Here is a 12,682-nt window from a genome sequence, read left to right as displayed (position 1 = left end):
TCCTGTGACTGGAGTTGTGAATCTCTGATTTGAAGATAAGCAGTTTTTAAAAATAACTATTTTTTCCAAACTGAAACATGCCAGTAACAATTTAGTGCCATCATTTTCCTCCAAATTTGATACTAAACACAGCACCATGATCTTTATTTTTCAGTACAAAAAAGGTAAACAGGTCTAGATGTTAAAAGAAAGAAAAATTCAAGTAAGGCTATGTAGTGCATTAGATTAGTGAGTCAGTGACATTCTAGATGGAATTGGAGAGAATCTGGTTTGTAACTATAAGGAGCTACAAAATCTATTTGTGGTCAAAATGTGCTGTTTATTGCTTCCAACGTGCAGAGGTAAAGGTTTTTGCAGTTGTATTTAAAGGTTAATTTTTTTCAAATTTGTCAGGCAATGGGTGTGTAGTTCTTAAATTATTCACAGCTTCACAGATACAGTGTATTGAAGAAGACCCTGTTGTTAGTTCTAGCTGTATTTGTATCCTATTCATCAAGGAACCTCAAAACGGAAACTCTTTATAATATCGCTCAGGGAACACAATTAATTCTTTCTATAAGTGCTGGGAATATCTAAATTGGAATTTTAAAGATTTAAATAATCTTTTGCGGTAAGACCCACACATTTGATTGATCTCATTGTTTCTAGAACATCCGGATTGAGGCAGTCTTTCCAAAGGCGTACTTTAAGATTTTAGAGTCCTCCTTCAATGGTTCATATCATCGTGTGAAGGCTCTGCAAAAGGGCCAAACTGTAATAGATGCTGCACTTACATCTGTTGTGGATCAGGTGAGTCAATCTGCAATCATTTTGGACCATTGTAGTAACGAAATAAAGGAGCCTTCAGGAATCTTAGGGCTGCTCAAGCCATTTTTCATTAGAGGCTCAAACTGGCAGTTTTCAAAATCATACTACATATTTAAAGAAATGTGCACCTTTAAAACCATATGTTGTTCAAAATGTCCAAATAGAACGTTTTGATATGGTAAATAAGTAGAAAATTATTTTGAGATGTCCTTATTGCCAGTGTTTTTAAATGACTCTTTTAGTCTCTGTATATTGGGGAAAAAATAAGGAATTGAAAATTAAACCAGAACGTTTCTTTTATTTGTTTCAATAACATGACTGATTTTCTCTTTCAGGATGGTGGTGTTCATGTTTTTTCCATTCCAGTCCGTAACCAACAGGATGTCGAAATTTATAATCCCATAGTTCTTACTCCAAGAATTTTAACATTCCCATGGCAACCCAAAATAGGAGCGTACCAGTACACAATAAAGGTATTTATTAAATGTCGACGTTAATGCAATTAAAGTCTTCTGGGTCTTATCAATGCATTGATATCATTTTTAAGATTACCCATGTGGCTAGATTACATGATGCGCAGCATCATAAATGAGCAAGAATAAATACTCCTTTATAATGAGTTATGCCACAGCTATGATTTACAAAGTGTTTGGAAGCCATTATAGGAGGGCTCTCAGGCTGTATATCCTAAAATTGAAGAAATAAATGTTGCAGAAAGATTTAGGATTATCACTTAATGTGCTTTAGGGCAGGAGACTGTATAAATAAAGTAACACTGGATATTTACTGACTGACATGAGAATAACAAACATCCCCTGTTTGAGTGACAGTGAAGTTTTAATCTATAAACTGCTATAAACAAATCCTCCACTAAGATGAGTTCTATTGTATATGTATTGTCTCTGTCTAAATCCTTTTTCGACAACACAGGACATGGCTGTAAGCCATTCGATCAGATTTTACAGTCTTTTTAAATGCAAAACAAAAGGAATAGGACAGGAAAGTGTGCGATTTCATAAACATCTCCAGTGCAGACTGCTGAATCCTTTACATTTCATATTCAAAATATAAAATTCAACTTTTGTCATTTGTTGGGAGGCATTCACAATTTTGTGTTTCAGTCTTTTGTAAAATGGAAGGAAGCAGATCTTTTTCCCTCACTGCAATTAAAAAAGGGGTAGAATTAACAGTATTAAGTAAAAACGGGGAAGTGTTTGAGCACCCCACACTCTGCATTGGGAGTATTTAATGTGTCCTCTCCTTGAAGGGCTGGTTCTATAACTCTGAATTAATAATGATTAGCAGCACTGCTCCCTTTATTACGTACTTACTGTATGTGGTTAATATTATGTAGTATATTCTTGTCATCCTATGGTCTTGCTTTGCTGCACAAGAACTGCTTTTACACCCATCTGTCTCTATATGCTGTTTGTAGCAGAACACATTATTGTAGTGACATCTTTTGTGTTCTGTTTTAATCCCGTGTGCAAAAGGCAGATGGAGGGAGTGGAAATTTTACCTGGTCCTCATCCAACCAAGATGTTGCAACAGTGACTGTCAAAGGAGTTATGACGACTGTCAGCGATGTGGGTGTCAGTGTTATTCAGGCACATGATGTACAGAATCCTCTACATTATGGAAAGATGAAGGTGAGTCCCGTGCATGTTCCATAGGTGCCTTCCATTTAATCCTTTTAATAACATAGGGAAGGTTACAAGTGCAAGGAGGCCATTGGAACCATCTTGTTTGCCTGCAAGGGACTTACCCCTGTTGGAGTATGGAATAAGGGAAACACCCTTGTTGAAGTTGATCCCTTGGCCTCCATCATGAAACAACTGGATTTGACAATTGGCTCAGCTAGCTACAAACTACCAATGGGCTGGATGGGCCACCTCCCCTCATTGGTAACTGCTCTTGTGTTTGTAACACATGAATTCTTGGAGTTATACTAGTGCATTCAATATAAAGAAGTTAAAAAAAATCTTGTGATGGGGCTTCTAGCTTTAATGATCTATAAGTCTCATCAAGTTGTGTCTTGGAAGAAGCCCAGTGCTGCAATGGCATTCATAGGGCAGCTTGTTACTGGGTTGTGTCTGTGGGTTCTGGTGCCTATCACCTAAAACAAATGTTTCCAATCTGTGTAATATTCTATATGGATTAAGTTTGGATTTGTTTTACTTCGGGAAAGTGTGACATGTCCGAGAGCTACAGCAGTACTGTGTTGGATGTTGGGGTCTTCCGTGTACTGTAAATTTTGAGGAAATAGCTTTGTTACCATTTTTGAAAGTCCTTCGTTAAATCACAAGAAACATGCACGCAGAGACAGTATCGGTTACACACAGGAACACAAAGTAACTTGCAGTCTATTATTATTCCTGGACTTCTGCCTTTTCAGGAAAGTTCAGTTTTCATTGCTGGCCGAGGAACATTCTGAATACAGGAAGTTGGCAGATTAAAGGATGATAAGAGATGAGCTCAGGTTTTTTTCTGTTAAGGGAAGTAAATCCAAGGATGGGAATGTCCTGGACAGTTCATTCTAACGGTTAATGAGTGGGCTTAGTAGCCTGGACTCAGCCATGTGTCGGTGTTGGAGAAAGAGAAATTTTGGGATTTGCCTCAGTCTGACATATTGACCCCTTGCTGGTATTATAGTTGCTCGCTAGAAAATGAAAAGAGAAAAGATTTCCAAAATTCAAATTAAAAAGTTATTGAAACATCCTTATATTGTATCATTTTTGCAACAGGAAGATTTTCTCTAAAGACTCTGTGTTGTCTGTTTTTAGCAAGGCTGTTTTATAATGTAAAGTTTAAAAAATTGTTTAAAATAATACAGGTTTTTTTCTTGGACTATAACCCTGATGCAGCACCATATGGTCAAATTGTGTGTCCTGTGGCTGTTTTACAGATGGTTAAAAGTATTTTTTATTATCTAGAGAAAGTTTTCAATTACTGCCTGTTTTGTGAAAATGCTATGATCCATCTGTTCTGCTGCAGAGAGAAGCAATTACCTAATGCAAATGTATGTGAAAATATTTCATTAAAACTGATCAGTATAATAATTACTGTGAATCTTGTTTTAAGTAAGATTTCATTTATGGATTACTATAGTAATCCATATTCTCACATTTCAATACCTGATTATGGAGGTGGTTTGATTAAGATTTAATGTTAAATTGTTAAATAGCAATTGGATTGCCCAGACATCATAAATTCAGTTTTATTTGACCCTTGGAGTAGCTAAGAAAGAATGCTATACTAACTGTGGTGGCAAAAATTGAATTTGTTTTAGTAAGTGGGAAACAACAGAGTTCAGCACAGCAGATGTAGTGAGACATTAACTGTGAGTGACAGGATTGATAGCAAGCATACTCATTTTCTACCACAGGCCTAAACTGTGGACTGCAAAATTGGGTCCAGAATGCTGACTTTGTCTGCTCTTAAGAGCAAGTTTCCTGCATGCTTTAGCAAAGTTGTTTTAAAACTGTAAAATCGTCAATACTTCACGTGGCATTTCTCCATATTGTCAAAACACTTTATTAACCTTTTTATTACTTTTAATATTGGTTTTAAAGTTGTAGTCTCTAGTTGTAAAGTGAAAGTTTAGCAGGGGCCTCGGAGATGGGGGAAAAAAAGACTATTTAAATCTGAATGACAAAAAGCTGGATACAATGAAATACTGCCATCTCAAAATGCTCAGATCAATAAAGGCTGGATCAACAGTGTTCTGAACCTGAGAATATAACATGACTTAAATGTGTGCCTCATTAAAGCCATCAACAAAACATATGCTAACCAAATAATTTTTCCACTTTGTGAATAGAGAGATTTACAATTTAATCTTAAGGAGAGGAGACCGTTCAACAATAATTGCACTTTGGGTTTTTGGTAAGGGGTATGCACAGAGTGTATTTGTGACTGTATTGTGCAGTTTTCCTAAACATTTTCTGCCTTCCTTTTTTTTAAAGGTCTATGTGATAGAACCAGTCGGAATGGATTTTATTCCATGTCAAGTTGAGGCTCGTGTGGGTCAAACGCTGGACCTGCCTCTCAGGATATTTGGGCTTCTCAGCGTGGAGACGGGGGAGAAGGTAACACTCAGTGACTGCTCCCATTTTGATCTGGTTGTAGAAGTGGAGAACAAAGGTATCTTCAAGTTCCTGGAAGGTGAGAAAGCATTGTTGTAACTTTTAAAAAATCCTTCTAATCCTCTATTTTATTTTCCATGGCTGTATTTATCATCTTTCCAGACACGGAAAGGGATATGCTGTTCGTATTCTCTTGCAAACATCATCATTTTAGGAATGTTCATACCTATATACAGGGATCTTTTTCCAGATTTGTCCTTTCCCAGATAAATGAAATAGATTATCCTTATCTTAACTAAATTAATGCTGTAAGCTTTACATTTATTGTATTTGGTCTTTACGTCATCTATATTAAGTTCATGAGTTGTTTAAAGATCTTAAAGTAAATGAAAGCAGGTGGACAATTTCACCATTTACATACACTGAAAGTACTCTGCAGGATTTTACTTAGCAAACAGATATTTAGCTGGATGTTCCTTAAGAAATGTTTGTGATCCTTCACTTTGATATGCTCTGATGATCATTTCCCTCTTCCTATGCAGGGAGGTTGAAACCCGGCCAGGATTACTGCAGTGGAGTGAGAGTACAGGCTTTGGCAACTGGTGACACAGTGCTGCTGGTCAGTTACACGCATGGCCACCTTCACTTAAGTGCTAGAATTACCATTGCGGCCTATCAACCCCTTAAAGTAAGTAAATCACATCTACACGCACAAGAATCTTTTTTCCAGAACTTCTTTTGATGTTTTTTTTCCCCCCTTTCACACTCTGTCTCATTGCTTTGTATTTATTTTTTTAACAAGAAGTCAGGATCGGTACTTTGAAGCTAAACATTATCCCTCAGGGATCAATTATGTGTCTTGTTTCCTACCACTGTATTAAGCAATGTGCGGAAAGAAAAAATTCAATTAGAGTGTAAAGGAATTGATGAGCTACAGTTTAATTAGCTGCAACTACTACAATTGGAAAAGGATGCCCTTTCATTTGAACCTACTTAATATGCCTGTATTTTCCCCTTTTCTCGCCAAATGAATGAATTATCCACAGTAAGCATTGTGACCTCATCGCTCGTTGTAAATTAGCGCTGAAGACACAGTTCACAATATTATACAATAATGTCTCTTTTAGAAAACTCATGACAAAATACAAATGTTCTTAAATGTTCTTGATAGTAGTGAAAATGAAATACATGAAGTACAATTTTTAATCGTCTCTTAATCATGTTTGGAAATAGAAATGCAAAGTATTTTAAATACATGTAGTGTAATATAGAGTAAAGTAGGAGTTTTTGTGTTGCTCAGGTAACTGCTTTGTAATCTGCAGTGCATCCTTTCTCCGTTTAGACAGTCACCTCAGAAAGGTCATGCACATTGAAGAGTGTTCTCTATTTAACTTTTCAGGCAATTGATCCAGTGTCTGTTGCTCTGGTCACACTTGGCTCCTCTAAAGACATGCTCTTTGAAGGAGGACCGAAGCCTTGGGTGCTGGAGCCCTCCAAGTTTTTCAGGAACCTCACAGCTGAAGACCCAGGGAGTGTGGGTCTGGCTCTCTTTGGCCCTGCGTCGAGGAACTACTTCCAGCACTGGGTCAGAGCAACCTGCAGAGCGTTCGGCGAACAGGTGAGGGGCAAGCCTAATGAAATTTGTGTCGCGAAAAGGTCTGTGTCTTATAACACCAGTTTATCAAACTAACCTTTGGTTCATTTTCTAAAGTAGACCGTTAATAACTACATGTGCTTTGTTTGCTATTCAGTTTCTGGGAAGAAAAAATAAAATAAGGAGAAGCTAAAGGTTTATTCCATTCTGAAAGGAAAAGAAAAGACGCACAATGTTTCGACTGTGGAGCCTTCTTCAGGTGTGTCACAGGTGTCTTTCTTTTTTTTTCAGCATGGAATAAACCTTTGCCTGTTCCTTTACAGCCTAGGCGTGCTGACGCAGCTCCCTACCTCTGTAAAATAAGTAGTTAAGCTCCTCGCTTGTAAGAGGTCACTGTGCCTTCACTGATGAGTAAAGGGCTCAAAATTCGAATCTCTGTCTTGTCGTTGTTTTTCCCCACCAGGTCCTTGCCGTGACCGTTGGGAACCAGCCCAGTTTGACGAACCCCTTTCCTGCAGTGGAGCCAGCAGTTGTGAAGCTTGTGTGCGCTCCCCCTTCCCGGCTCACTTTAGTTCCCGTCTACACCAACCCCCAGCTCGACCTGTCCTGTCCGTTGCTACAGCAGAACAAGCAACTGGTGAGTCTGACGCGGACCCAGCAGAGGACGTGGGCACTGAAGAGTTGCATTTAGGGCGGGCAGCAGGCGTCTTGGTTGAAACTTAACAGTGGTGGATAGGAAGAGTATGTCTTCCTGATGGTTGTTTAAGCATGACCACAGAAAAGTAAGTTTTAATAATTCCGGTTTTGCTTTTGATGACCATGTTTTTAATGGAATAAATCTAAATAAAAAAAAACTATATATATTTCCCAGTATAAATATTCAGTCAGAGGCCTTTTAATGCCAAAAAAAGGTCATTAGTAGTTAGCTAGGGCTTTCTCGGCTCCCAGTGAAACGGCAACCTCTTGAGTTCCTGGGGCGCCTGCAGACGTCGGTGAGGGTCGCTTGTCCGTCACCAGGAGCCTGCAGCTTGAGAAGGTCAGTGACTCAGGCAAGCCTGTCTGTCCTCCCTTGTTCTCCCCTTGCCGGTACAGAGGTGGCTGTCGTGAGCCGAGAGGTAGTCACATTTTAATTCCAAATGTAGTGGGTCCTGTATATACTGTAATAACAATAATGGATGATTGCTAATGTTGTCCTGAAGTGGACACTGTGTAAAACCCCAGCCTTGCATTAGCTAGATTTTTTTATATGGAGAGGTGGTGTCTATGATGCGCTGTTTTTGTTTTTAAAGCAAAAGCATTTATTCTATACTGTATCATTTTGTTGCATCGCCTACAAGGTAATATCTGGCAAAGACAGCATAGACAATTTATTGTATAAATCCCTGTAAGCTCTGAAATTATTAACTTGGACAGCTGACAGCCCTTTATTCACCTGAGAATGCACATGCATAATTTGTGGATTCCATATCATAATTGTCTTCATAATAGAATTATTTGTCTTGTGGCTAAATTCCTATATAAATTCCTACGTTTCTTGATTTTCACCAAAAAGATTCAGACTGGCTGTTATTGATTAGTTTTTTGAGAGATTAAATAAGGTAAAGTAATTCAAAGGTAGGACAGAGCTGAGTCTGACTATTAAGTTTACTAGTTTTTATAAATTTTTAGAGAGAATAAGCTATTTTATAGCAGTTTATATATTTGTATTAAGTGTCAAGATGTACTTTTTTTTTTCTTCTCCAAGCCATATTCATTGATGCTGTGTTGCTATTTATAAGACTTGAGTATATGCCTGTATTTTCCCTTTTCTCCCCAAATGATTGAATTATCCACAGTAAGCATTGTGACTTCATCGCTCATTGTAAATGAGCACTGAAGACACAGTTCACAATATTATTCAAGAATGTCTTTTTTAGAAAACCCAGGACAAAATACTAAATGATTTTCAGTAAGGAAAATGTCTCCTAATACGTCACCTTGAGAATCACCATAGATTTAGTTTTTAATTTGGTGAGTGCAATGTTAATACACCAAACCTTTTTTTCTAATTCCCTGTTTTTTTTTCCCCCGTCTGGGATACGTCTTTACTTTCTTGTAGGTACCCGTTTCCAATTACCGGAATCCTGTGTTGGATTTGGCAGTCTACGATCAGCAAGGGAGAAAATTTGACAACTTCAGTTCATTAAGTATTATATGGGAGTCAACAAAGGTTTCTTTAGCAAGTATAGAACCAACCATGCCCATGGAACAGCACATTAAGGAAGATGGAAACGGACAGAAAAAACTTCATGGTATGAAGACTTCTGAAACTACCAAACAATTTAAATCTAATTTCAGTTGAAACCCAAATAGGAGATTGAACTGCACTTCAGCTGTCCTGATTTTCTGGTTGAAATATTTTCTGTTTGGCTTTATTGTAAGAAAGACTGTAAGGTGTAGCTTAGAAAATGTGTTTTGGCCAAACCTCTTTTTATCTTATTTTGCTTCTTAACAGTAAAAACCTTGCTTGTTTCAGGTCGTCAAACGGTGCTTGTCCATCGGGAATCTGGGGTCACTGCTATTACAGTAACCGCCATTGGATACCAGGCCTCACACCTCAGTGCGGCCAGGGTGCAGAGTCTGGTATGAAATTGCATGTTATGAAATGTTTGGTTTTTATAAAGAAGGTAAAAATGGCTGTTTCCCTCTTAATTTGCTTTCTGGCAAGATGAGCGTTGCACTAATTTCCTACGGAAATAACCAAAACAAGCTGTCAGGATATTGTGGGTTTCAAAAGCTTAGGCCCCTGTAAACCTTCACTTCATCTAGCAGCTACTGATAGGTCTCCACAGCAACCAAAGACCAAATAGCAATCAACAATGCTTTTTTTCTCTATTTTGTTTTAATTAGTGCATCATGGGGTGATGGTAACATTTTTTTACACCTCTCTAATACCAGATGCCTTGGTTTACTTACCAATGGCTTGATCAGTATGATTATTAATATTCTTTCAATGCCAGTTAAATATTTTTTAAATGATCCAGGTCCGAGAATCTTTGCTCCCTGCCAAAGCAAATGAGAAAACGATCTATAGTATCTGCTTCATGCGATAAAAAATAACACTAATGTGTCCTTGAGCTGTCCATTAAAAGATTTCTCTTTTTCCTGTTTCATGTTAATTGCAGTATGATCCTCTCACAGCAGTATCAGCCACTCTTGAGCTCTTGCTGGTGAAAGATGTACAAGTTAGTCCTGAAGCCATCACTATATATAACCATCCTGATGTGCGGGTATGATATTCTTTTACATCTTTTTAATCCCTTTGCATTTTTCCAAACAATTTCGTAAATCAGATTCACAGATTTTCAGCATTGTTTTGCAGGCAGAGCTTGCCCTCCGTGAAGGATCTGGATATTTTTTTGTTAACACAAGCATTGGCGGTATTGCAAACATAGCCTACCAAGAATCAAGAGGAACTGCAGAGGTAAGTAAATAAATGTTGCTGTCTCAATGTGTGAGGTGCATGTTAATGCCAGAAGAGTATTCTGGGCCAGCAGATTAAGCTACACTTCCTTAAGGTCAAAGATGTATAGAAATTGATTTTCTGTATTAAGTCAAAATGATAGAAATGGTTTGAAATGTGGAATGTTTATCCAGTCTGCACATTAATGATTTTATTAACATTTATATAGAAGTGGAAGAATTTTATGCATTAGAATCAGTATTGGTTAAATTATTTTGGGTTTTAGTTCTATTAAAACCATTTGAATTTTCTTAATTTCTGGTAATTCTAATACTTCAGTATTATTCCTTTAACATGTTGTACTGTCTTAATTTTGAATATGCAGTGCTGTATATTTCAATTGTAAAATAGCTGTGTAATTACTGTGTATGTTCATTAACATATTTTATATGCCCAGCTGTACTTCTGTATTACATAATGCTAGTTTATTTTTGTCTCATAATGCAGATAGTTTAACTTCAGCACTGACTCTTTGCCCTTTGAGTGGAGAAGAATGTCAGTCATTCTTTAAATAAGGTAATGCTTTGAAATAAGTAACAGTGTCAACACATTTTTTTGTTTAAGGTGCTGCCCATACGCCCAGGGATTCTTCAAGCTATGGTTCATGATCTGTGCTTGGCTTTCCCAGCTCCTGCTAAAGCCTCCATCCACATCTCGGATATCTTTGAAGTGTACGTCCGAGTGGTTGACAAGGTCTGTGACCATCAGTTACTGTCACTACATTCTAAGAGAGAATCAAAAAGTCTAGATGCATTTTAATTGCATGTTCTTTGCCATATGCTTCTTGCTCTGTTGATCTTCTTGATCTGGTTCAGTACCAGATGTTATTAAAATTACACTCAATGCCCTCAGGATATTTACAAGTATTGTATAATGAACTAAAAAATATGCAAGTGCAACTTACACATTTATTTAAGGTAATCTGCTGAAACAGTGTATACCGGGCATTTTGCATAAAACTATCCAGTGACCATGTTATTGCTGTTCCACAAAGGTGCTGTTCCAATTTGCTGGTGGGAGCAGACAGAAACAGATTGATCACATTAGCTAATAAGACAATAGGCCCATGCAATGCTGCATTGCTAGGACCCGATAAAAGGAACACTGAGTTATTCATGCCACATCCTCTCCACCTGGACTGGAGGGTATAAAATTGATGTCTGGTTATGCAATACATTTTTGCCTACCCATGCTGCTCGTTCATACGCAGTTCCACTCTCTTAATGGGATCCCAGAAATAAAAAATATTGCCCATTCACATTGAGCGTCGGAACAACAGAGCAGTCCTGTTTTACAGCCAATAGATGTGACCGGTCGGCTTTGATTCATAGCTTTTGCCATTTAAAGACACATGAAACATGTCATTTTCCTTGGGAAAAGCCACTGATCATTTAAATATCTTGGTGAATGTCCACAATATAACTGTCACTGTTCTGCCCATGTGTCAGACTGAACGGCTTCTTTTTTCAATATTTGTTTTAGTGATTTAGAAAACCCAATAGCCCACTGGCTCTTACCATTATTGGGTTTTCATTTGCAAACTACCATAAACTGTATTTTAAATCTTCTGTATTGATTTCCTTCATGGTTATTTTATATGGCACAGGGCTCTGAGCTTAGCGTGTTTGATTGAGGATCGTGTGGATTTGTCTCACTGCAGGTAGAGATTGGAAAGTCGGTGAAAGCTTATGTTCGAGTCTTGGATGATAACAAGAAACCCTTCTTGGCTAAATATTTTCATTTCATGGATTTAAAACTAAAAGCTGCATCTCCGATAGTTTCTTTGTTGTAAGTATTTTCTAAAATTGCAAGATCTCTCACTTGAATATTCTCTTTGTATATATATGTTATATCTGTTGCTTTGTGCTGTTACTTGATATATTATAACTACTGTATACTACCTACATAATTGTAAAAAGAAATGTAGATATACAAATATTCTGATTATAAAGCAAATAGATAATGTTCATGGTCGCAGGTCAGTTTTTAGTAAAAAGAGGTTTCAGTGGGTACATCTTTTTTCCTAGGCCCCTTTCTGAATCCTCTGAAAACGACACGGCAACCTTTCTAGTCCAGGGCTTAGCAATAGGACAGACGAGTCTGGCTGCTGTAGTGTTGGACAAAAGTGGAAAACGAATCAGTTCTGCACCACAGCAAATCGAAGTAAGTTTCTTGCTTCTAATGAATCATGTTAGTACGCAGAGGGTCATGAAAAAGAGGTCAGTAAGTGAATGGGGTTAATCTGTTGGGATATTACTAAATATAGTGTATATGGCTTTGCATTTGTTGTTGTGGATTTTTAATACCAAAACATCTGGTGCTCTTCTGGGTTTTAGGTATTTCCACCTTTCAGACTGATACCAAGGAAAGTTACCCTGATTATTGGTGGAATGATGCAGGTAAGCTGTACTTATGGTGTTTAAAGGTGGCAAGCAGCCTCCTGCTAGGCTGTGAATTTCTAGTGCTGGAACTTGTATTTTACTTATGAACTGAATCTTTTGTCATAGTCATTCATCCATTTCTAATAGCTTAGCATGTTGCACAGGAACATTTCCTTCAGAGGCAAACGTTTTTAAAATAGTGCATCACTGAAATGCGATTCTTCAGGCCATCTTCGGAGGTGTTATAGGCACTTATCTGTGAAGCCTTTAAAGTTCAATGAATCGGTTGTCTCAAGCTGTTTTAGTATTTCAT

The 12,682-nt window shown here is 37.6% G+C and overlaps 1 protein-coding gene across 1 annotated transcript in view; it reads left to right on the top strand.

Annotated features, from left to right (window-relative positions):
• nup210 (nucleoporin 210) overlaps window positions 1-12,682 on the top strand; it is a 39,846-nt gene that overhangs the window by 9,417 nt on the left and 17,747 nt on the right. The window contains exons 10-24 of the mRNA XM_088917343.1: window positions 649-789; window positions 1,143-1,280; window positions 2,301-2,456; window positions 4,773-4,971; window positions 5,435-5,580; window positions 6,292-6,510; window positions 6,950-7,123; window positions 8,585-8,777; window positions 9,002-9,108; window positions 9,651-9,755; window positions 9,848-9,949; window positions 10,553-10,681; window positions 11,649-11,776; window positions 12,016-12,151; window positions 12,325-12,387. Of these exons, the coding sequence (XP_088773469.1) occupies window positions 649-789; window positions 1,143-1,280; window positions 2,301-2,456; window positions 4,773-4,971; window positions 5,435-5,580; window positions 6,292-6,510; window positions 6,950-7,123; window positions 8,585-8,777; window positions 9,002-9,108; window positions 9,651-9,755; window positions 9,848-9,949; window positions 10,553-10,681; window positions 11,649-11,776; window positions 12,016-12,151; window positions 12,325-12,387 (2,136 nt within the window). The remainder of the gene's footprint in view (window positions 1-648; window positions 790-1,142; window positions 1,281-2,300; window positions 2,457-4,772; window positions 4,972-5,434; window positions 5,581-6,291; window positions 6,511-6,949; window positions 7,124-8,584; window positions 8,778-9,001; window positions 9,109-9,650; window positions 9,756-9,847; window positions 9,950-10,552; window positions 10,682-11,648; window positions 11,777-12,015; window positions 12,152-12,324; window positions 12,388-12,682) is intronic.

The sequence above is a fragment of the Atractosteus spatula genome, chromosome 5 (genome assembly GCF_055471065.1).
Source record: "Atractosteus spatula isolate fAtrSpa1 chromosome 5, fAtrSpa1.hap1, whole genome shotgun sequence".
NCBI lineage: Eukaryota > Metazoa > Chordata > Actinopteri > Semionotiformes > Lepisosteidae > Atractosteus > Atractosteus spatula.
This window is presented reverse-complemented; position numbering and strand designations above follow the sequence as displayed.